Source organism: Gallinula chloropus (genome assembly GCF_964237585.1).
Source record: "Gallinula chloropus genome assembly, chromosome: 24".
In the NCBI taxonomy this organism is placed as follows: Eukaryota; Metazoa; Chordata; class Aves; order Gruiformes; family Rallidae; genus Gallinula; species Gallinula chloropus.
The window spans coordinates 541,843-566,159 of record NC_140109.1 but is presented as its reverse complement, the minus strand read 5'-3'; the positions used below and the strand labels follow the sequence as shown (position 1 = coordinate 566,159).

General features: G+C 57.1%; 2 protein-coding genes across 2 annotated transcripts; one reads left to right on the top strand and one right to left on the bottom strand.

Moving 5' to 3' along the window:
- Positions 1-3,941: 3,941 nt before the first annotated feature.
- On the bottom strand, positions 3,942-8,930 carry HINFP (histone H4 transcription factor; the record flags this gene model as incomplete). The annotated part of the gene is made up of 9 exons (XM_084275018.1): positions 3,942-5,388; positions 6,052-6,176; positions 6,443-6,581; positions 6,690-6,810; positions 6,924-7,001; positions 7,546-7,698; positions 8,135-8,246; positions 8,374-8,600; positions 8,768-8,930. The coding sequence occupies 9 exons, from the start codon at positions 8,928-8,930 to the stop codon at positions 4,863-4,865; spliced, it is 1,644 nt and encodes a 547-aa protein (XP_084131144.1). The 3' UTR covers positions 3,942-4,862.
- Positions 8,931-11,392: 2,462 nt separating this feature from the next.
- On the top strand, positions 11,393-19,864 carry POU2AF2 (POU class 2 homeobox associating factor 2; the record flags this gene model as incomplete). The annotated part of the gene is made up of 5 exons (XM_084274915.1): positions 11,393-11,402; positions 13,667-13,776; positions 17,797-17,839; positions 18,582-18,880; positions 19,463-19,864. 5 exons carry the CDS (start codon positions 11,393-11,395, stop codon positions 19,862-19,864), a joined length of 864 nt encoding a protein of 287 aa, XP_084131041.1.
- Between the last annotated feature and the right edge of the window lie 4,453 nt (positions 19,865-24,317).

The following is a 24,317-nucleotide window of genomic DNA, read 5'->3' as shown; positions in this document are numbered from 1 at the left end:
CCCATCTGGGTTGCTCTGGGTTCAGCAGGCTGCCCCTGCCAAGGGCCACAACAAAAGGAGCCATGCACAGGCTAACAGGTCCCATGGCAGGAAGGGAGAACCCACAGCCCCAGCTCCCTTCTCAAATGCCTGGAAGGAGTCACTATGGGCCCACACCCCAGGTCTTCTTCAGCTACACAACCAAAGAGGCCCTGATGGGCTCAGAACACCCCTCTTGTGCTGCCTTACTCATCTGGGCTGCAGGCCATCACCCACCATGTCTCTTTGTGCACCCAGGCTGCCAGGAGAGGAGTCCTGGGTGAAGGGGGGGTGTCTCAGGGCAAGACTGTAGACCCCTGGAAGGGGATCAGGTGTGGGGTCAGGTCATGGGAAGGATTTTGCACCTGGGAGCTAAGACCATCCTCACACAGTTCACTCCCAGGGAGGCCATGGGGCAGTCAGTTCCACTGACTTGATTCCCCAGCAATGAGTTGCTTGGCCCTGGCCAGGCAGCTCTGCCCTGCCAGCCCTGTCCATGGCATGGGGATAGAGGGACATGGGGACAGACAGTCCCATGCTCCAGCTCTGCCTGACAGCTACAGCAAGCACAGAGGGCAGATCCACCTTCCAGCCCAGGGCCTGGCTCATGTGTAGGAAATACCTGGCAGGGAGGAATCCCAACCTGCAGCACAGGTGAGACAGACACTTCTGCAACAGGCACAAGCACACAGGCTGCTGCCTCCCCTCTAAAAAGGGGATATGAACATCCTCTAGAAAACAGTCTGGCAAACAAGAGGCTGAGACACCAACATGCCCAAGCCCAGCTGCAGGAAACACATGCAGCTTCCCAGCACCTGCTGCTCCTGGAGCATCCTCTGCTGCTGGAGAGTCACGGGACGGGTTGAAGACAGCCTTGCAAGAGACTGAGTCCAGAGCTCTCATCTCTTCTCAGATGTCAGCCTGGGGATGGACGGAGCTTACGGGAGGAGCAGAGCGATGGAGACACGTGGCAAAGGGGAACAAGCATCCATGGTGGAAGCCTTCCCTGGTGCCGGGGCAGCAGCCACAGCCCTGGATGGCCCAGCTCTACCTGGAGGAAACTATCAGGAGGGAGAGCAAGAGCAGGACATGTTGAGCTGTTGGGCAGGCCCCAGCTCTCAGTGCCAACCCCTCCCATGGAAGAGCGAGGCAGACCCTTACCAGAGGAGGCGGGCAGCCGTTCCTGGGACTCACCGCAGGGGACGTGGCAGTCACACTCACAGACGTCGCAGCGCAGGAACCAGCGGGCCCAGCCCGAGTGCTTCGTGACACAGGCCGAGATCTTGATGCAGCCACGGTTGAGGAAGGTTCCCAGGTGGGCCTGGGAGCTGCAGGATGAGGAGCACTTCCCAGTAATGTCCCGCTCGCTGATCTCAATGCGACCTCGCAAGCAGATCCCTGCAAGAGCGGGGCCAGAGCGTGTATGTCACAGGGCGCCCACCTGCAGCCCTCCTGCAGCAGGCTGGGGGTAAAGAGGGGCAAGAGGCACGCCTGCAGCCCTCCCCCCTGTTGCCCACGCAGGCAGGTTGCCCCTTCAGGCTGAGCGTGCCACCCGGCAGTACTCACGGAGGCAGGTGGGCTTGGGGGTCCAGCGGCCGTCGGCCTGGCAGGCGCTGGCTGGGTCCCCCAGCAGCAGGAACCCCGGCCGGCAGCTGTACCGCACCACGGAGCCGACCCACCAGTCGTTGCCGTGCACCACCGAGTGGAAATCCGCTTCGGGCCGCCCGCAGTTCACTGGGGACAGGGACGTTCCCGGGGGCAGCAGGGAGCCACCGCCCGGTGCAGCCTGCTCAGCAGGACCCGAGGAGGCACAGCCGGCGGAGGCTGCGGGTCCCGGGCGAGGACCAGGGTGCTGGGCAGGCTGTGGGAGTGCCCCAGGCTGCGCCTCACACCCCGGGTACCTGGCTGCACAGCACAAAACTTGCCCTTCCCAGGCTGGCTGTGCCGAGCCCTGCAGCCATCCCCAGGACCTCCCCCGGGTCTCCCTGCCCTGGCTGTACCTCGGCAGAAGGACTTGTAGCCCAGCCAGCAGCAGCTGCCGTTCCCGCACTGGCTCCTCTTCAGCTCCTTGTGCTTCCCCTTGCAGCCCCCCAGGCAGATGGGCGCTGTGCCGGACCAGTAAGTATCCAGGTCTCCTGGTGCCGCAGGGAGCAGAGCAGAGCAAGGCTGGGGCAAGGGGCTGAGGACCACCCTTCCTGCCAGCTCCCCGGCGCCCAGAGACCCGTGGGGAGGTGGTACAGGCCCAGTGAAGGCTTGCCTCAGCCCACCCCAGCCCCTGTGCACCCGCCTGTGGCCCCCAGCTCCCGCTTCCCCTGTGCCAAGCCTCAGCACAGGGATGTGACAAAGGTCTCACTCCCTGCTGGGAAGACCCATCAAGCCAGGTGCCAGCAGCTCTGGGGTACCCTGTTAGCCCCTCTTCCCCCAAACACCGTTACCTTCTGGGTCCTCGCAGGAGACCAGCGTGGCCATCACGGTGAGGAGGAGGAGGCCCAGTCCCATAGTGCACACTCTGCCCTCCTCCCCTTGCCCCTCAAATCAAAGGCCCTCTCTCTGCTTTCCCAGGAGAAAGTGAACTTGGTTTCCATACCCACAGGACAGGGGATGCTGTAGGACTTGGGGGAAGGGAGGAAGCATTCCCTTTAATGCCAATCCTCTCCCCAACAGCTAATCTCTGGCAGATTACCCTGCCTGGGCCCAGTGTTTAAAGGGACAACTTCTCCCAGCCACCAGAGCTTCACCTCCACTCCAACAGCTCGTCCTCACATAGCTCAGGGCTGCTGTAGCGTGAGGTGGTGCAGGCACAGCCGTGCCTCTGGCAGCAGAGCCCAGGGTGGTGCTGGAAGGCTGGAAGTGCTGCGAATGCAGGTCTGGCAGGGAGCCCTCCTCTCGAAGATCTCCTGGGCCCAGCTCTGCCAAGTACTGAGGAGCGAGGGCCAGGCAGGGGTGCAGGAGGCTGGGCACAGCCTGCCCACATCACACGCTGGTGGCCCAGGGATGCCCTCCCCAGTGCCAGCCAGCATCCTCCTGCAGTGCCCGGTGTCAGGGCTGCTGCGAACTGCCAGCTGCTCCCACGCTGCCTCACCCTGAGGACATGGTGGCCCCAGATGCGTTTTGCTGGCCCATGGAAGACACTCTACGTGCACACCCCTGGAGAGAAGAGTTTTGGGGTGCAGGCATGTGGATTACCCCTCACACATGGATCCAGCCCCAGGAAGCCTTCCCACACAGCAGCTCCTCATCCCTGCTCCTCACCCAGCCCCGTGTCAGGCAGCTTCAGAGCACGCTGCCCCTCACCCAGGACACGGGCTTAAGAGGTCACCCCAGCCCGAGGGCACAGCCACCAGCCACTCGCCGTGTTTGCAATTAGAAAGCGAGCAGATGGCCAAGGGTTTAGGATAAAGTGCTTTTCTCCACTAACCTGGAATTCCAACAGCTTTTGCTGGACATCTTGAGAAGGGAAGCGAGCTGAAAGCTTGTGCCCAGCCCTGCCTCCCCCTGGGCACACCACCACCCCCACACGCAGCGTGGGGAGGCCTCGGGTGTCACTGCAGGGACTCCAGCTTCATCCTCATCCAAATCACTGGACAAAGGCCATGCTGGCTCTGCTCACCAGCCCAGACTACTCTCTGAATTCAAAGAGTTATATTACAGGCAGCTGACTCTCATATACCCCGAGGGAGGCAGCAAAAATCAAACCCACAGCAGGGAACAGGAGTGCTGGAGCTTAAACTGGCCTTGCAGTGCCACCTCTGGGGATGTGGAACAACACCCTCCAGAGCATCACCAGCTGCACCAGGCATACAGGACACATCGAGATCCCAGCAGCTCTGCAGTGCCCTCATCCCTTCACCACAACGTGCCAGGGCTGGCAGGAACAGGGCTGAAACAGACACCAGACGCCGGCTGGCCTGGCAGCCTGACCTTTATTTCTCTTTGTACACTTTGCTCAACCAGAAGCTCAAACCCCCAATGTGGGGAGGAAACCCAAGGAAGGACAAGAGCAGGAAGAAGGCCCCAGTGTCTGCAAAGGACAGCACCTCCAGCACTCTCCTCCCACAGGGAAGAAGGGTGCAATGGGATCGGTGGTGCCACCACCAGCACCAGCTAAACAACCCAGGGAAGATGATGTGCAGGGAGTGCTGATAAAAGCAGAAGCAGAACATGCCATCCCTTGGACATCAAAGTATGGATGGGGGAGGGCATACCTGCTAAGGGACACACATCTCCCCAGGAAAAAGGCTTCAGCCACAGTGTCTGCTCAGCACATCATCCTGCCTGGGGAGGTCCTGGCTGACAACCAGGCTCAGCAAGGACCGAGAATTTAGCTGCACAGCAGCAGAAACCACATCACCACTGAGCAACCAAGAGGGGAAGACCTGCATCAGGCTAAGGCCAAGACTCCTGGAAGGGTGGGAGAGGCTTGTCAGTCCCTAATCCCCAGAAGGAGGGGGCAGGCAGCTCTTCCCAGCTCAGATCCCTGGACCCACAACTGAGGGAGACCCGCCCCACCCCTCTCCCCACACTGACTAGAACCAGCAGCCAGCAAGGCTGGGACAGCAGAGGGGGAAGTCAGACAGCTGCAGGTAGGTGAAGACAAGCTCATCCCTTTCCCCCAGCACTTCCCAACACCGCCCACCACCCCTTCCCCAGCACATCCCACGCAGTTTTCCACAGGCGGGTGAGCACCTCAGACAACCTGGATGCCCAGCTCCTCACACGACCTGGATGCCCAGCTCCTCAGCTCCTCACACGACCTGGATGCCCAGCTCCTCAGCTCCTCACACGACCTGGATGCCCAGCTCCTCAGCTCCTCACACGACCTGGATGCCCAGCTCCTCAGCTCCTCACACGATCTGGATGCCCAGCTCCTCAGCTGTTTTCTGCAGACGGTCCATGACGTTCTCCTCTGGCTCCACAGCCAGCCCGCCGGGCGCTGCCCCCGGCTCCCCCGAGGCCGTGCTGGCCATGACGTAATACACAGTCTCACTCTCCCCGTGCTCGTTGGTCCGGTTCACCACACGGATGATGGGGTTGGCTGGGGGGACAGGCTCTTGCTCTGCTGCTCCCAGTGAGGGTGCTGCTCCCGGGAAGGCACTTGGCTGTGCTGACTCAGGTGTGGCAGCAGGGCAGGGTGCCGGGCGCAGCGGCACCGCTCGCAGCCCAGCGACGCTGTTCTCCACCACAGCAGCCTCAGCTGGGGCCTCCAGAATGATGCCTTGCAGGTTGCCCTCACCCTCAGACAGCACCACACACTCAGCTGAGCCATCCTGGCCCTGCTTCTCCCTGTCCTTCAGCAGCTGCTCGGTCAGCTCCACGCTCTCGTAACGCACCAGCTGCAGCCTCATGTAGCCATCTTCATGTTCCCTGTACCTGAGCAGAGACAGGAGGGGGGGATGGAGCCAGTCACACTGCAGCCCCTTCCCAAGAGACAGGGAGCAGCCTGATGGGGCAGCCACAGAAGGAGCACTATATTCCAGCTGCCAATGCTCAGTGCTACTACAGACACGGTACCAGGCAAGTAAGATAAAAGCCCCCCAGCCCCTGCCCCTAAAAGCATAACCATGTGTCAGCTTATGAGCTTTCTGCCAAGCCTCTATCCTCTCCCAAGCCCATCTCCTTCCACCACTGTTTCTCAGGGCACATTTGAAGTCCATCCCCTTGCCCTCCCAGCTTTTAGGCTCTCCAGTTCCCTGGAACAGATGCAGCAGAGGCATCTGTCAAGAGATTCATCTGCAGCAGTTCTCACCCGGACCTGGCCACTGCCAAGCTCAGAAGCTGTGATGGCATCACTACCACCCCTGACCCTAATCTCTGACCCACTGCTGGAGCTGCCACCCAGTACTGCTCTGGCACTTGCCCCTGAGTGCTTGCTGCCCAGTGCCTCCCAGTCACTGGGAAATGGGTCTTGAGCACATTACAGGCAACGGTCAGAGCCCAAGCACTGCCAGGTACCTGCTCCAGCAAGGTGCAGGATGCAGCTCCAGCTGTCTCTTGCACTAGAGGAGGTAGTGAGGAGCTAAGGATGGGCAGTACCTGAAGCGAGGATGCCCCGAAGGCCATTTGAACTGGTGCTTCTTCCTGAGGTGGACAGTGAGGTTGTTCCCACGTGTGAAGCACTTGTCACAGACATGGCACTTGTACCGGGGCTCTGAGTCACCCTGAAGGGCAGAGAGAGCGGTGTGAATACCCCATGAGCCCCATCAGAGGGCTTGCTTCCCACACAGACGTGTGGAAGGAGGAATTGGGTTCTCTGAGAAGACGTGTCATTGCTGCAGCGAGAGAGGAACGCAACCTGACATCACATTCCTACAGCCCTGGAGGGCCTGGGGCACATCACATCACTGCAGCTCCTGTAGAGCATGTTCAGCTCTCTGCCTCCCTGAGAGAGAGCACAGAGCAGAAGAGGGCTCTGCCCCCTGCCCACCTCATGGACTTTCCGGTAGTGCAGTTTGATGGAGCAGAGGGAACGCGCAGTGAAGCTGCAGGTCTCAAACTCGCAGCGGTAAGCGGGCTCTTTGCTGTGCGTGTCCAGGTGCTTCCTCAAGTCAATCAGATTCTTGCAGCTGCAAGGAAGCAAAGGAACAGAGCTGAAGGCTGTGTGGTGCAACACACACACACCCTGTGTGCTTCTCCATCACCATCCTGGGAAGAGGGAGAGCCCCTGTCCTCACCTGTAGTCACAGTAGTCACATTTGAACGGCCGCTCCTCGCTGTGCCGAAACCGAATGTGATTGCGCAGGGAGGAGGGCAGGGGGCAGGTCATGTCACACAGGGGGCACTTGTAGTGGTTCACTGTGCAAAGGAAGGGGTAGGAAACGTCACCCTAAGGCAGGGGAGGGCACACACACACACACACACACTCTCTCTGTTTGGAGCCTCAGCTGGGAAAAGGGGTCTTCACTCACCATGGTTCCTCATGTGGTCACGGAGCAGCCTCTCTGTGGCAAACCTCTTGGAGCAGTGGGAACACTGAAACCTCTGCTCTGCAGCATAGGGGGGGAAGGAGAAGGGGTGGTGAGAAAAGAGCCTGAAGCATTCACAGCAGCACAAAGAGCAGCAGGTGAGAAAAAGCAGTAGTTACAGAGGAGCTGGGAACCCTTCTCTCCACACAGAGGCAGCAGATACTGACTGCAAAGCCAAACAAAAAACCCGCCCCTTGGGAAGACCAGTCTGCCTCCTCGTGCTGCCAGGACAACCAGCACAGCACACTGCAAGAGAACTCCACAGGCAGATCCCAGTGCTGTGCAAGGACCAGGCACTGCCCTGGATTCCAGTCCGGGTCCCTACAGGCTGAGCAGCTCTGGCTACAGCAGTGTGAGCCCCGCGCAGCCCCGTCAGCCTCCACCCACGCTCCTGCTCAGCAAGACACGCCCCAGAGACTCATCAGTGTCTCGGTGCCCAGGCGCCAGAGGGGTCAGGGTGCCGCCAAGCACCCCCACGCCCCGTGCGTGCAGAGGGCAGGCAGCTCTGGCACAACAAGGGGGCAAACCCAGCCCCTGCTGCCCTGCCCTGCCCGCAGCAGCTTACGGTCCAGCGCGGTCTGGCGGCGGATGTGGTCGAAGAACTTGGTGTTGTTGGCGAACATCCCCCCGCAGGTGGGACAGGCCACCACCTTCTCCTGCGTGTGGCTGCGCAGGTGCTCCCGCAGCTTGCAGCGGCCCTTGAAGGAGCAGTCGCAGTCTGAAGGGAAACACCAGTCACAGCCCGGCCTCCAGCCACAGCCCGGCCCTGCTGCTGCTCTGACGAGCACGGAGCAGCTCCCTGCTCCCAGAAGTCCAGAGAGCAGGGTCGCAGCAGGACGGGGCACTGCGAGCAGCTAAGGCAATCAATTGCACAGGCACGGCAGAAAGGCATTATTGAAAAGACAAGTTCAGCTGGAGCATTTTCTTCTCAGTACTAATGACCCAGAAACACAAAGTGCAGTATTATGCACTCAGCTCCTTCCCTGAAGGAAATTCTGCAGGAATATTGGACTGTTAGGACTGTGCACACATATTTCTGAAGGTCAACAGGCTCTCTGCAGCCCTGCCAAGGAACACAGAGTTTCTTCTGTGCAGCATCTGCAACCCAGCCCCTTGCACAGCTCTCCAGAGAGGCCTAACCTGCACCCACTAACCTTTCCAGCCACAGAGAACCACGTGGTTTTCCTTCCCTGCTGCCTTGTACTCCGAGCAGAAGCTGTGATCTTCCACGTGCCGATAGAACCACTCAGGATTATCAAACGATCTCTGCGGAGGAGCAGGGAGAGACTGAACAAGGGTGGTGTGGGGAAGGAATCAGAGCACAGGTACAAACACACCAGGCCTGTCCTTCCCTCGGCCGCCGAGGGGCAGCAAGCACAGGGCCAGCCCTCACCTCGCAGTACTCCCACAGGCACAGGAAGTTCTCCGGGATCTCGGGGATGATGTTGCGGCTCTGTAAGTCCAGCTGGCAGTGGCTCACATCTGCCTGGCTCTGCAGGGCCTGCAGCCCCCACTGCTTCAGCTTGGTGTGGTAGCAGTGGAAATAGACGTGGCGGATGAGGTCAGCCGAGCTTTCTGGGGAGCAGAAGCCGCACTCCTGCCACAAGCACGTGTACTCCTCTGCAACACAAGCGGGAGACGGCGGGCGCCACGGGTGCCCCCTGAGCAGAGCCCCGGCTGCCCCGGGCAGAGCCGCCCCGGGCTCTTCGCTCCCCGCAGTTCCAGCTCCTCGCCAGAGGAGAGGGAGGGCTGGCGAGCCGCCGCCACGGGGGCTACCGGCTGCTTACCGAGAGGGTCCAGCTCGTCGCGGCGCTCCCCGGCAAGGTGCCGCCGCAGGTGCTGGGCCACATGCTCGCAGAACTCCTCCATCTTCGAGGCCACGTAGGCGCACGCCTCCCACTCGCACTGCAGCGCCAAGGCCTCCCTGCCGCCAGGCCTGGCGGGCGGCATGGCCGGGGACGCCGGGCCCGGGAGGGCGGGACGGAGAGGCCGCGGAGCTCCCCTCGCCGCCCGGAGAACCCTGGAGAACGCGGCGGCGGCCGGGCCCGAGGCACCGCGGCGGGAGGCGCGGGCGGAGCGGGGGTACCGGAACCCAACGGACCGCGCCCGCCCGCCGGCCAATCCCCGCGCGGGAGCCGGGCCGCGGCCGTGCAGCAGCCGAGCGGGCCCGCCGGGCAGCGGCGCCGCCTCCCGAAGGTTCCGCGGCGGCAGCGGGGAGCTGCGGCGGGGCAGTGCCCGCAGCCGCTCCTCCCCTGAACGGGGCCGGGCCAGCGGCGAGCGCAGAACACGCCCGTACCGGGGAGGCGGGCTGGAAGCACGGCCGGGACCCAACGCATCGGCTGCCGCATCCCCCCGCGCTTCGCGGGAGGCTCGCTGCGGTACCGGCACCGGCGCGATGCTGCAGGGCGAGCCGCACAGCCGGGCTGGCCGGGCCACAGCCGCTCCTCTAAGCCCGTCGGACAGACGGGCAGACAGACACACGTGCCCCCGTGGAAAGCACCCACCCAAAGCACCCGGGAGGCCCGGGGCTGACGCTCTGCGGGCGATAAGAAGCGGATCTCGCCTAAAAAAAGGCTGCCCCGGGTCTTACCTTCTCTCTCATTACTTTTGTTCCCCGCGGGACCCGGTGTTTCCAACGCCAGAAAGCGCCTGGAGCGGCCGGACCGACGGGCAGCCGGCTGGAACGGGCTGGGGCTGAGCGGGTGTATCCGCACCCACGTGTGCACACACCGAGTAGGGCGGACAAAGCCCCCGGGCAGCCTGCCGGGAGGCGGGTGGCACGCTAAGGGTGCTAGTGACAAAGAAAGACAGCCCTCTTCTGTCGGGACTGAGCATCTGCCCGCGCTTCCCAAGCCGGCTGGGGCTTCCAGCCCCTTCTGCCACCTGCCAGCCAGACCTGAGACACCCCTGGGTGCCAGGAAGGGGTCGAAATAAGACATATTAGAGGTGAAGATCGCACATACATGAGCTCAAGCCTTCCATGGGCTTCATTCTGAGAAGTCCTGGTGGTCCTGAGCTCCACATCAGAGCAGGCAGAATACCCAAGCTGCATCCCCAAGTAAAGATTATCAGGAATGATTTGGGATGTTGTCTCAGCTCTGCCCTCCCCGCTCGCCTCGGTGGCTTCAGCTTGTGCTTAAAACCCCACCGGCCCTCCCCGGGAAGGCAGCTCATGTGACAGGAGAAGCGCTGAGGCTAAGGCTGGGGAAAGTGCCTGGAATTAGAGAGGGACGGCTCTGACGTCACAGACCCGCACGCTGGCAGCAGCCTCTGCAAGAGAAGTAATTCCATACGAGGAACATCTTGGCGCCAGCCTTGTCCTGCTCCTGTGAGACGAGCACAGCCATTCCATGCGCTCTGCCTGTACACAGGCTGCTGCAGAGACCAGCTGCCTCCCCACAGCCCGTCCTCACCGCACTGACAGGCCGCAAGAGCCCCGTTACGGGGAAACCGTGTCCCCACAGCAAACACAGGTGTGGGGCAGAACTGGGGTATAAGCTACTGTGTTTAAAGGAAAGCAAGAAATAAGAGAGGCTTCTTGGTTCAGACACTGCACAGACAGACTGGCTACCATTTGGGGGCTGGTAACAGAGGAATGGCTATAGCAGCCTTGGCCAAAGTTCCCTTTACTCTGGGCCCAACAGCAGAGTAAGAACAGGTCCTCTTCTGGCACCTCACTGGAGGTTAACCCCAGACCTTCAGAAAGGGGACCCCTTGCTTGATAACAGAGTGCCAAACCCTGGCCTCCACCCAGAAGCATGCAGTTCCTATCAGTCCTGGCTGCTACCCCTCTCCCCACAGAGGTGCTGGCAGATGCTTTTGCTGCTTGCAAAAGCCTCCTGGGTTCAGTGTGTCCAGAGATCCAGTTTTAACTATTTAATGCACAAGCTAGCCCATGGGGTCCCAGAGAGACAGAACTACTCCCTGAGTAAGGTCTGCTGTGTGCACCCTCAACTGCACATGGGTATCTCACACTTACACACGAGAAGATGCTCTTGTCCCAAGCCTTGTTTTTCCAGCCAGGTTCCTGACCTGTAAGGAAATGGCTCATCACTGCAAGAATTATCAGCCTTCCACTTTAACCCAAGGTTTTTCTGCCCATAAACCTCATCTCAGTATTCATCCATGAAATGTCAGCTCAGACAGGAAAGAGACTCTTCGGGAAAGATCCGCGTTGACGATGCAAATTGGGAGTGAAACACACATGGAGAGATTTGCATTTAAGCAAATCCCAAACAAGGTATCATGGAGACATCACTAAATTGTAGAAAATATTTCCATCAGGCTCAGCCACAGCTTTCCCAGTGGAGTATGAGCTCTGCCTTCACTCTGCTCCACGACACTCATGACGGAGAGCCCTTCCCCAAAGCCCTGCAGAACCTGAGAGCTTGGACCTGGCAGCAGCAGCGACAATGGAAACAGGTGAGTTTCACCCCCTTTACCTTTCACAACTCTAAACATGCATCTTTGGGGAAATATTGGGGAAAGAACATACCATGCTGTTCTTGGGCTCAAATCTTAAAAAAAAAAAAACCCAGAACTAATTGTCTGAAATAAACATGTGGCATCTTTAATGACCCAGGAATTTAAGAGTATCTATTAACATGTTCCATCTTCTCTAGGCTGCATTTATGTTCTTTTACAGGGCAATATTTTTCCAAAAGGTGGTTAGGTTGAAATGATGTAAAATATGATCCAATTTACTTAAAAATTGTATAATCTTGGGCCTAAAATATCACCCCTTTCCCCAGTGCTGCCAATAGCAGAGTTATCTGGAGTTTTAATAGCTCAGCATCAGCTGCTGGATAACTCACCAAAAGCAACAGGTTTAGTTACATGAGGCTGGACTGCCAAGATAAAGACAGGGTTAGGGCACAGAGACATTACATTGCTTCCTTGTAAGAATCTGAGCAGAGGTGTAACTGTTGAGTATGAGTGAAGTAACTTCAGCAGCACAGCACCCACGTGTAAAAGTAACGATGGGTGGAAGTGTTTGTCTAATGTCTATAGGCCACGTAGTAAAGATGTCAGGAAAACAGGACTGCCCAAGTGCAGAGCATCAGACTTGCTAGAAGCAGTCAGAGAGAAGCAAGGACAGTTCACACAAAGAGGCCGTGGGGTTTGGCAGCACTAGACTAAAGAGTAAAAGATGCTCACAGTTTTCCCAGTAAAGCTATGTTAGAAACATCCCCGTTCTGAAAATCAAATACAAGACTGTCTCGTTGGCTGTGGTCCTCCAAGAGTTCCCCTGGCCTGAATCTTCACCTGGATGCAGCTAGCAAAGGCTGGGTGAGTTACTGCAGGTATCAAGCAACGAGGGAACTCAGGGAAGGGTATGGCACAGTTCAGGCTTGTCTATCAAATGGCAATGCTGTGTCTCTAAAGGAACTGGTGCAGTGCCTCTTGTAACGTGTTTGCCTTGTGCCTGGGCTGAAGTCTGGCTGGTTGGTATCCAAACAGAGTTGGAGTTTCAAGTGCTGTGTCCTGACAGAAAGCATTCAGGGTAACCCCGAGCCAGCACTGAGACTGTGTGTTGTTCAAACCTGCTACTCTTCCCTTCCCAAGCTCTCTGTGTGTGTGTGCACCTGGGGACACAGTGGCACATGAATGAAAGCCTAAACAGAGCCAAATGACACATCCTGAAAAGCAGAGGGGTGAGATGGCAAATCACAGCTCTAGAGATCAAACACATCAGCTGTGCAATGGCTGTCTGTATTCCCTCAGAACACGGCTGCCTGTTTTCCAAGGGATTAGCTTCAAAGCAGAGCTCTTGTCTGGCAGATTTTGATAAAGCCACGTGCACACTCCTCCCTGGTTCCACGGTGCAAGCTCTCTACTGGGGCACAGCCAGCCAGCCAGGACAAAGCTAGCTGTGCCTGGTCTTGTAGCCCTCTGCCCTCACTCATGCCAAAATGCCTTTACACAAGGCAGATCGTGGCAGGCTTTATCCAGGCAGAGTAAGAGGACAGATGCCTCACACCAAAAGCCACACAGACCCTTTGCTGTGCAGCCTTCCAGGCAGGTCAAGAAAACATATCCAAGACTGCCATCAGCCTTTGGGGTGCTGTACCCCTCTTTGTGCCTTCCTCAGTAACCCTGAACAGAGTCCCCAGGTACCTGTCTGTATTTGCTGCAGACAAAAAGCAGCCTGAACAGCCAGACCCCTTCCTTTCCTGAGACCTGCACCACGATCCACATCCCAGTTCAGAGGAGCCACTTCCAACCAGCTGGGGTATTTCCACCTCAGCTGCACTGAGATCACAGCTCTGCTGATAGCCAGCACCTCCAGAAGGGCCAGGAGGGGCTGAACCACGGCACTTCTGCTGAAAGCAGTGGGGGCTGTACAGTTAAACCATGTTTTGCTGACCAAAGGGGAAATGCAGAATCCCCCCAGAGCTATCTTCAGAAAAACAAAAGCTAAAACCCATCAGATAGCCCTATCTGGCACAGAGGGAGCTGCAAGGAAACCACATGGTGAAATACAGGGTAGGGCACCTCAGTCTCTGCTCGCCACAGATGAGCAGTCCTTGCTGCTGGGTCCCAAGGGATGATTTTGTATTGATAACAAGTCTTACACACTTCCTAACTCAGTTACAGAGGCAACAGATGAGCTAATTCTGTAGCAACCTCCTGGAGCTGCCCTGTGCTTTCACTGAACCCCTGTAACCCTCCTTCCATCCCCTCAGTCCCCACAGATTTTGGCAAACGGGTGTACCAAGGAGTGAGAGTGAAACACACAGTCAAAGACCTTCTTGCTGAGAAGCGATCCAGGCAGAGCAGTGGCTCCCGCTTCAGCGTAAGTCACTTTCCCCCCCACTATTTTGGGGTTTCTTTGTTTTGTGTTTGGTTTATGTTGAGGTCAGGGCACTGCCAGTATCGACAGGGAACAGCAAAACCACTTGCAGCACCAGCATCTGCTCCAGAAGTTCACAGATGGCTCCTTAATTTTTTTACATCAGTGAACCTTTGAGAGACTAAAACTTCCTTTGTTTGGGGTTGGGTTTGTTTGTTTGCATGTATTTTTTAAAGGAAATCAGCACTGTTAAATTCCTTATTCCCTTTTCACCAGCCACACAACTCGGTGCCACAAAACCAGATATTCTTCCCCAAATACTGTGCCCCTTCCAGCTCCTCACTGGCATACTGGAATGCCAGGGGAGATACAGTGATCTGATGGTCTGGAAAGAGGCCAAACATCAGTGTGTAAGAGATGATTCCTTTTTAAAGTGGTTCTATGGCAACTGGAGACCTATGCTACATTCATTTTTCCTCAGTTACTGGCCATAAAGGCACTGCTGTCCCCAGAAGGGGACACAATATTGCAGGGCCTGGCCCGTGGCACTCCTTGGCTCCTTAAGCCATTCCCTGTGTGCTTCCAAGATTCTCCTTTCCCAAGCAGCAGCACTTCACTCCCAGGCTGAATGGGAGCCACTGACAGATGAGGAGATGCAGTCAAGCTGCTGAAACTGTGTCCTGGAAGGAAAAGGTGGGAGCAGAGACCCAAATTACTGGCAGCAGAAGACACATACTCAGAGTTTTGATCTTTTCCCCTCTCTTCTCAAGCCACTTGCCTCGGGCTTTTTGCCTTTAGCAAAACAAAGTGATCTCAAAGGGACTTGGAAATATTTTTCTCCCTGTTACTTTCATGCTTGTCAACTGGGCTACCAGACAGAGAACAGCACGAGCATTACCAAAGCAAGCAGCATCCAGCCATAGATCTCATCACAGCCCTCAGCTGATGCAGAAAGACAGAAGACCCCCTGAGCCATGGACAGCTGCTGGGAAACACATGCTTCCCAACCAGGCAGGCATTTGGGAAGTCTGCTTCAGGGAGCAGCAGGAAGCAGCTGCTGTGTTTGCACTCACCCAGAACACAGATCCTTGCCGATGGCTATCATGCTTTACCTGCTCCCTTTCTGCAGGCAGAAGCTCCAACGGTTGCAATCAAAAGTCCTCAGAACTGTAAAACACTTGCTGGTGGCTTTATTGCCCTTTGCTTTGTGTTCCAGAGCCTAGCAGTTGTGTGTCTATCTAATGCAAAAAGCAGCCTTGTTGCTAATTCCCCCAGACACAAGAAATGATTGTGCAGAGCAAACATCCGTATTTGCTCCAACGTCTGATGAAAAGAACAGCTGGGGGCACAGCTCTGGTTATCTGCCACAATATAATCTGGAATCAAAGTAAACGGCGAATAACTGAACACCCCTTTGTGTGTTTATGATGCGGTGTAATTTAGCTGCATCTTTTGTTGGAGCGTGATCTTTGCTCCAAAATAAAACCAGTAAGGCTTTGTTGTGCAAGGAGAGGCCTGTGGGTGCTATGGAGAGGTCACTGCCCATCAGAGGTGATCTGCTGGGCTCTTTACTGAGGCAGCAGAACAGCAGAGGGCTTGTGACAGTCCTTGCACACATCAAGTGATAGGAAGCCTGCAGATACCATGAGGAAAACAATACAGTTTGGGCTTCTGAGGTTCCACCAGCTGCAGGGCAAGAGAACTTAATCCTGGGCTTTAGGAACAGGCTGATATGTTTTCATTTGGCTCCTCCACGGCACAGGCACGGGCCAGCAGCTGCCCTCTGCGTGATGAAAGGATCACCCTCCTCTCAGGTGGGCAAGCCACAGATGAAACATTATGCCCAGCAGCACTCAGAGGCCAGGGACAGATCACTCAGCAAACCTGCCATCAGAAGACCAGTAAGGCACCCTGCCCACACTAAGCTTTGCTTTTGTTCTTAGTTTTTATTACTTCAGCTGCTGTACTGCAGACTTGGCCCAGGGAGGAGATGCAGGGAAGCCAGAGCATGATCAAAGAGCATCATAAGGACCTGGCCCTGCAGTGGGGACCTATTTTGACCCAGATCCTTACCTTTACTCCCCCAAGGCAGCCCTGCAGCAGAACAAACCTCGTGTTACCAAGGAAGCAAAGCAACCCAGCTCTCTCTGGGGTACCCCCAGCCAGCATCTCTGCCTGGTCACGTGTGAGGCCGGCTGAGACTGAGCTTATCAACAGCTGAACGTGCTGCGGGCTGAGTGATGCTAAACAGACACTGATGTGCTGCAGAAGATCCAGCTACCTCAGTCCCACAGCACTGAAAGGAAGTAATGCAGGGAGGAAATGAACTAATGGGCTTAAATTAAGCAGAGCCATTTGTTGCCTGAGGCAAGTGAAACAGAGGTCTCTGCAAGCATGCGAGTGCCTGCTAGGATGAAGGCCAAAGACTGGCTGCTGCTGAGGCTCCTGAGATTGAATTAAGGCAGGTAAAGCCCTTGCAGCTCATGGCAGCTCTGTGTTTATCTGTCATAGGTGTGTTCGGGGGGACCTGCTGCCTGGGACACACAGTCAGATAGTTTCAGTGGGTAATCTGAAATGCTCCATGCCAGAGGCTGGCTGCTGTGCCCAGGCACCTTCCTGGCCCTCTAGTGAAGCATCCCAGCTCTCATCACTGCACTCCTTTGACCTGTGGGCAGCATCTGCACTACTTGTGCCTCCCAACTCAACTATTTCCTCAAACACAGACTAGGAGTGCCAGACAACAATACCAGACCACTTAAGACTGGGGTCTAGCCACTAGCAGAGAGCTCTGCTTCCAGAGAGGTTCCTCCTCAGCAAATGCAGGCACAAGCTGACTGCAGGCAGAGGAGGTGGCAAGGAAGCCCTGAAGCAGAAGGAATCGCTGAAGTGACACACATGCTGAGAGGGGTGTCTGCTGGGAGCACATTTGCATGTGGAGGCTTCACCTTCGCAGGGCAGCGTGTGTTACCAGCGATGACTCTCTCTGAGGTCTGCGGCCTAAAACCAGCCCAGCTGGAGCCAGGTGCAAGCCCCGGCCCTGACCCTGCGCCGTGAACACTCTCATCTGCCCACAAGCCAAAGGGCTGCTTCCTGACACCTCCTATCGCTCCTGCAGCCCCTGTGACTTACGTGGGCCCAGAGCTCATTTTCATGACGGAGCAGGGAGCAGCTGCAAGCCTCCCCCAGCAGTAAAAGGAAGTCCTAGCCCTGGCAAATTTAATTCAAATCTAAACCTCTAAATTTGGTTGCTTGCTACAGCAGGAACCTCCTGTTTGCGCTATGCAAACTGAAAACAGCATGCTGCCACCAGCAGCAGCAGCCAGGGCGACAGCACAGCTGAGGCAAACGCAGCCATGGACAGTGCATTTCTGCTCTGTGTGTTTGGAGGGCCTGGAGTCAGAACCCCATGAAACACCAGGTATGGGTTCTGCTCCAGAGGAACAGGTGCCTTTGTCACGCTGCTTTGTAAGGAATTAGCCCCTGCGAGCACCAGGGTCACTCAGGGCTAATTCCTTCTTGCTTAGGGACCCAGAGAAGATTACTGTTATCTTAGCTGCAGAACCCAAACAGGGGCTAGAAACACCTGCCCTCTCCACACAGCCTGCCTGCTCTGCTCAAGCAGGCCCCTCTGCGCAGGAGACCCGGGCTAGAACACAAGCAGTGAAGAACCTGCCTGTTTGGACCAGGCAGAGACTTAGGTACTGGTTGACTGAGACCTGTTTCTTGCCAACACCAAACTGACCACTCAGCATTACACCTGCACTAAGGAGCCTCGTGGTACAGGAGAAAGAAATACCAAGATAACTGGCTTCTATTGTTATCAACTGTGTGAAAGACCTTCAGAATCTCTTCTCAGCCTATATCTGCTAATACCCTCCCGAGTCTCCTAGTTAAGCTCTTCACACTGATAGCACCAAGGCTCAAATACTGCACCTGAACTGTGCCCACACCTTTCAAAACCTACACACTTAGAGCTGCCTTGTTTTGAAAGCGCATTTTAAAACATGTCTTTATCTTTTGCAGGGCAGCACCAGCACACCACAGCCATCAGTTGTCCAAATGCCAGGTGAGGCTTTCCTCCACCAGTAAATACCTTCTGTGCAGGCTGGACAGTTAACGCTGCTCCTGTCTTTTCTCCTTCAAAGAGCAAGGGGAGCAAAGGAGCAAGGCCACCCCTCAAAAAAGCCCGGCAGGAAAGTCATTCTAAGACTCAAAACAGGAACAGCAATAGTAAGAGAAAGGCCCCTGTAGGCTCTGTGAAATTTCCAGAGAGGGGTAAAACAGGCAACATAAAAGCAGTTCCCACCTCTTTTGATAGAAGCACTACACAGAGCACCCTTTTTTCCCCCCTCTGCATCTTCCAATTTTCCTCGGAGCCAAAGAGAAAGAGTATAAAACCAGAGACTGACCTATTTCATTCCTTGAGCTCTTGGGCAAGGAAAGGGAGTGATGCTGGAACAGAGGCATGTAGTTTTGCAGCCATAACCCCATCTTCTTCCTCCTCCTCCTCCTCAGGGGCTAGCAGTAGAACAAGGAAGAAACAAAGGCTGGAAAAACTGAAGTCTGTCCCCCTGGCCCTGTACTTAAAGCTTCCCAAAACACATTTGGTTTGCTGCAGATGGAGGTTATCAGCTGGATTAGGGCAGTTGAGGTGCTAAAATCACTTGAGCTGTCACACCTGTTTCAATACAAAATTGACTCCTGCCCTGGGTGATGCTAGAGAGAGAAGGGGCTCTGCACCTGCAGAGATGCCCAGGTCCTGCTGCTTTGGTTTGCCTTTAGACAACCTTTTTTTCTGACCACCACAGGCTCACCTACCATGGCTGGTTACTACGGTGTCAGGAGATCCTTCACAACTGAGCTGGATGCCCACAACACAAAGCAGTTTGTCAGTGATGTCTACTCGCCCTCTCTAGGGTCCAAGCCCTTCTCATGTGATTCCTCTGCTGCTCAGGGCTACCCTGCGCTTCCGGACCCGTTTCTCACTGACCAGTATGGGGATTACCGTGCTACTGCCCTCACAGCTGGTACCAGCTCCTTCTTCAGCCCTTCTCCAGTGCCCCCACTGCTGCCGTCCTTCCCTAACGACACAGCGCATTTCCTACTCGTGAGTGAGTCTACTGTGCTCAGCCACCCAGTGAGAGGTTCCCCAGTCTAAAGCTGGGGTTGAGTCAGGGGGACCTGTGCAGGGAGGATGTGGCTGTTCCAGGAGGTGGCCACAGCAGGTGGAACAGGGCTGAGGGTGGAGTGTTTTTTCTCCCATCTAATTGTCCCTTCTTCTTGTTGGGGACCAGCTCCTAAATGAACTACCACCCCTGCTCCACAAAGCAACTACTCCATTAAGCTCCTTAAGTTTCTAGAAACATCCTCTGTTGGCACCAAGCTGTTGCCTATCCCCATCCCTGCTGCTTCCCAGAAGCCAGCTGGGTTCACACCCCCTCAGGGCAGGGCTGGTCAGTCCCACCAGGAACCTGCTCCAGGCCTTGCCCACCACTCACCACAGGGATGATTCCTTTCACCAGTTATACCACCAAATGCTGCTCCAGAGCAACAGAAACCCTGGTGTGTGTCCCCAGCTAGGTCCTAGGGATATCACGGCTTGGTAAAGCCAGGCTAGATATGCCATTACCTCCAGGACAAGCTTTTATTCTCAGGTGCCTTTCTTGCCTTCTCTCCCCACTTCGTGCAGAGAGAGCCCTGGGAGCAGACCTCACCCAACAGTCTCAGCCAGCTGGACAGTTCATGCTCAGACCTCCTGCAAGCGCCGCCTGCCAGTGCCAGCTGCCTCTCCTCACAGGAGTCTGGAGGCATTTCCCCATACCGAAGCTCAGGTTGGACCCCAGCCATCCCCGGAGCCCAGTCCTACCCTCTGCATCCCCTTGAAGATGTTCACTACTCCTCCAGCTATGCTGCTGCCTCTCCCTACTCCTTCTCACCATTCATGACTGTGGCAAATGAGCTTACCTCAAGGATCAGCCACCTCTCACCAGAGCAGCCCTCGGAGACACCACCTCTTCATGATAACTCTGGCTGGGCAAAAGAGGATGGAGGTCCCGTCTGGGGGACTTACGAAGGGCGGAGAACTTACTGATGAGAGATAAGAGCTGGGGGAAAAGAAAAATGGACCATTAATGAAGCAAATTAATTACTTACATGCTTTTTCCTAAAGCTGGTCCTTCAAACAGAGAATGCTAACAACGTGCAATGCCTTATGCTCTGTTTAGAAATACAGTCACTTGGATATACCACTTCTAGCTTCTGGTGGTGCCTTATGGAAGTCATTGCTCTCAGACTGGCTGTGCTGCAGTAGTGTACACAGCTTGAAAACTACCTGTACTCTGTGAGCCTTGCCTACAAACAGGGATCTCGGGTGCTTCTTTTCAGATGCCAAGAAAACAGGTTGCTCTGAACCTTAAACTACATCCACAAAGCAACATTACCAGGAGAGATTTGGGAAGGCTGGGAAGGAGGGCAGGGGCTGAGGGAAGCCCTCGTTAATAGCACAGGGGCTGTATAATGGTATCTAGTGGTATGAATGTACATCACTGAGGCCAGCATGCTGTGCACATGGCATTGTCTTGGGCAACAGTTATAGCCACAGTGGCAAAGGCATGGCACCTTTGAGCCTGCAGCACAGCAGGCTACAACAAAATAAAGCTGACCGTGCTACAATGGCCTGGCAGACAGCTTAGGGTGTTGGTGGGGCTGTTGGGGAACTGTTCTGCCTGCTGATCTGCACCCAAGGAGGCCTCCCACCCCTCCCAACAAAGCACAGCCTCCCCAGTTTCCCTCAGGGCACCGAGCTCTTCCCCCTCCTGCCTATGCCGGGCTGACAGAAGTGAGCTGACCCGAAGCTTTGTCTCGGCAGGTATATGGCTGTCTGCTTCCAGCCCCAGGGTGCTCCAGAAAGGCACCCACCTGGGGCTGCAATTGGGACCGAGGGGATGGGCAGTCCCAGGGCCGGGTCCCACGGCCACTAGAGGTAGCTCTGCACACGCAAACACACACACAGAGACCTGGGCAACCCTCACACACGCAGCCAGCCCGGCCTGCTGTGCCCGTACCCGGCAGAGGCTGCCTGCTTTGTGCCATCTCACCCCTCAGCAGCAACAAATGCCTCGCCGAGGATGAGCAGGCACCTTCCAGGGTCTGAGAGCATGTAGCAGCAAGATGCTTTAATACCCTCCTAGTCTATTCTCTTCACATACTGGGGCTGATGGGGCATTTGGAGCCTTCTCGGCTCCCTCCAGGGATTATAAAAGGCATCAGGGGCACAGGAGCGGGCCCAGAGCATCACTCCATGCCAAGCTGTCTGCAGCCACCTCTCTGCAGAGAATGTGGCCTAGGGACACAGCACTGCGGCTAGAAACAGGCAGCAGTGCCCAGCAACGCCACAGAGAGCTGCTGAGAGGGCCAGGCCCTTTCTTTCACAGTGGTCCCACCTAGCCCTGTGCCTGGCACCCCTCGTCCCGTAGCCCAGGCACGTCCCTGCACCTCAGTGCACAGGCAGCACCCGTGCCAGCCCCCTGCTCCGCACACACCTGGCAGACAGCAGCTCCCTGACTGCTCGGGCACCCACCAACCATCCAGAGTGCGTTCTGGCATCAACACGTGGCACAAGTGCTCCCAGGGACCCCAAAGGGGAAGGGTCTGCGCAGGCTGCCCGGGACAGACCTCTCCTTGCCCTGACCCCTCTCCTAGCCCTGACCCCTTGCAGCACAGCTGAGAACCGGAGGAGCACAGGCTGCCTGAGGTCGGAAAGGCCCTTAAAAGGCCATCCAAGTCCCCGGGTCCTGCAGAGCAGCAGCGCCGGGAGCCAGAGCACCGGCCGCGCAGCCCCGGCTTCCACCCGCCGCAGCGCCGGGGGCCGGGGCGGCCGCCCGCAGGTGTCGCTGCGCTGCCGGGGCAGCGGAGCCGCCCGGGGTCGCCGCCCGAAGCCGGCCCCGGGACAGGGCAGGGTCCGCGAAAGAGCCGGCGGGCAGGGCTCCTCCGCACACACGTTAAGCGCAGGTCGAGGGCAGCCTGGCTGTGCCCGTTTGGCGGAGCATCCCAGGGTACCACCCGCTCAGCCAGAGCTGTTCCCCTGACCAGGGCCAAGGAGCCCCAGAACATCTGAGGGGTGTGCAGGTCTCCGTGGCCCATTCCTAGCCACTGTGCCCCAAAACCTGCACAAGCCCACAGCGTGGTTCCACGCCGCAGCTGGCCGCACTGCCAGGCTGGATCGCTGTCCTCAGCTGCTGCTCGATGACATGGTGAAGGGGTGACCCTCAGCCATCTCGGCTGTGCCTTCTCCAAGGGACACCTGGGCAGCCTGGCTGTATTTCTGTCAGGTTCTAAGGGAGAAACACGAACAGGTTTTGTAGTCTGACCCGCTTTGACTTTCAGCTTTTAACCAAGGTAGAGCGTCTGCCAGCCTGTAAAATGCCCCGACACCCAGGATACGCAGGAACACCCTGAACACGGGTGCTTCGTGTTTCCTTAAAGCTCGGTCATGACTGGAGCTAAGCAGTCTGCACGCTCTCCTCTGTGGTCTCTGGTTACAGAGGTAAACATTACCCGTGGCCGGGGAGTGCCCGCTCCCCCGCACAGCGCCCGCAGCCTCACCGGCTCTACCCACTCACCACCAGTGCTTCAGCTGCACGCAGCCCCGGCAGCGCACGGCCTTTGGGTCCCCAGCTGCTTGGCACAGGCAGGCCTGTGCACTCCCTGGTTACACACACCCCAGTGACACACACCCCACAAGTTCCCCTCTGCAGCCCCCCCAGCACAGCACCCGCCTTTCTGCCGCATCACAGGCTGGGGAGAGGGCTCCTCTCCGGAGGGGCTCAGGGAAAGCATTCCTCAAGAGCCGCCCTGAGCAAGGCTTGGCCTACCAGGAGCTGCAGAGGCACGTTTCAGGGCAAGGAACAGCACTGCCACTGCGACCACTCCCCACAGAAATCAAGTGTATTTGTTCAACTTAAAGGAAAAGAAAATATTCAGCTGCAACAATAGCCAAACCGAACTGCTAGTAGATTATTAACAGCCTGGCCTGCTTTCTGCCTCAGCCAGCTATTCCTGGGACATGGCAGAGACTGCAGCGCCCAGGGGAAAATTGAAACGCAACCTGAAAATCCCAAATTCGTTCAGCATTGTATCGTGGGGAAGGGTGATCCAAAACCTGTGCCATCCTCCCACACACTGGAACCCCAGCGCTCGCAGCACACAGGCCAGGCCAGTGCTGAAGCGTGTAACAAGAGAGGGCCCAATCTGTGCAGCAAGAGCAAATAGTCCGAATTAAGGGAAAAACGCAAATACACTTCAATATAAGGCCAGCATCTGGGCAGAGGGAAGGGAGTATGGTGGAAAGATGTGGGGTTCAGGGAGCTTCAGCTCCCTGGATGCCCAGGGCAGCCACTTTGCTCAGCTGAGGCCATTTTCTTCCAAAAATCTTAGTTTTTCACCTCAAAATGTGAAAAATTGTGCAAAAAGCAGCTCCATCCGTTGCAGAGTCTTCTCTGGAGGCAGCAAATGTAATATGAGAGGGCTAGAGCCCAGCCTGTGTATCTGAGGGGAAAATACTGAGCCTGTTTTGAGGCATCTGCTTCATTTGGGGAAAGATGGATAAAACCCTGCAAATGCCCCAAAAGCAAAGGGTGGGGAGGGTGGCCCCACCAGATCTTATTCCCCCAGACCCTCTGCTAGATGGGGATGTGCTCGGTTTCACAAAAAGATAGCCCATTTTGTGGAGCCTTTGAATATTCAAATTGAAAGTATCGCGCAATCATTGATTGTCAAATCATTGGTTTCTAGAGGTTTTAAATACTTGGCATTAGGAGAGAAAAACTCAAACTTATACCTGTAGGGATAAAACAATAATATTGTCAGGATCCACCTGGCGTTGCCACCAGGCAAGCAGGTCCCTTCGCCCCCAAATTTGAAGCCTGTTGCCCCTTGCCCCCTTCACCTGCTCTGGGGCCAGGGCCAGGGCCACCGCTGCACCGGGTGCCCGGGGAGGTGCTGCCCGCTCCTGCTCAGGATGTCCGGTAAGCCCCGACGCTACACCCCCCCCCGCCCCTTCCCCTTCTTCCCCATCCCCCCCCGCCACCCCATTTTGGGGCTGTTTCGGGGTTCGCCGGGGTCATTTCGCGACTGAGGCAACCTCGCCTCCCAGCGAGGAGGAACCGGGGAGGGCGGGGAGAAGGGAAGGAGGAGGCAGGGAAGGGCTCCTGCCCGCCAAGTGCCAACCCCGGCCGGCCGGGGGGCCGCCGCCGCGGGGCCGCCAGCGGGGCCGGGGCGCAGCGGAGCGCAGCGGGCAGGGCCGGCCCGGCGGCGGCCGGCGGGGGGAGCCGGGGCACCGCACAGCCCGCCCGGCCCGGCCCCGCTCGCCTTCCGGCGGCTGCCGGCGGGGAAGCGCTGCCCGAGCAGCCGCCGCGGCGGGACGGCACACGCGGCCCCGCACCCCTTGCCCGCCCCCTCCCCAGCCCTTTGTGCCCACCCCGCACAGTCTGCCCTGGCTCCCCAGCCTGCCCTTGTCACCCTGCTCCAGCTCCAGCCTGCCCTCA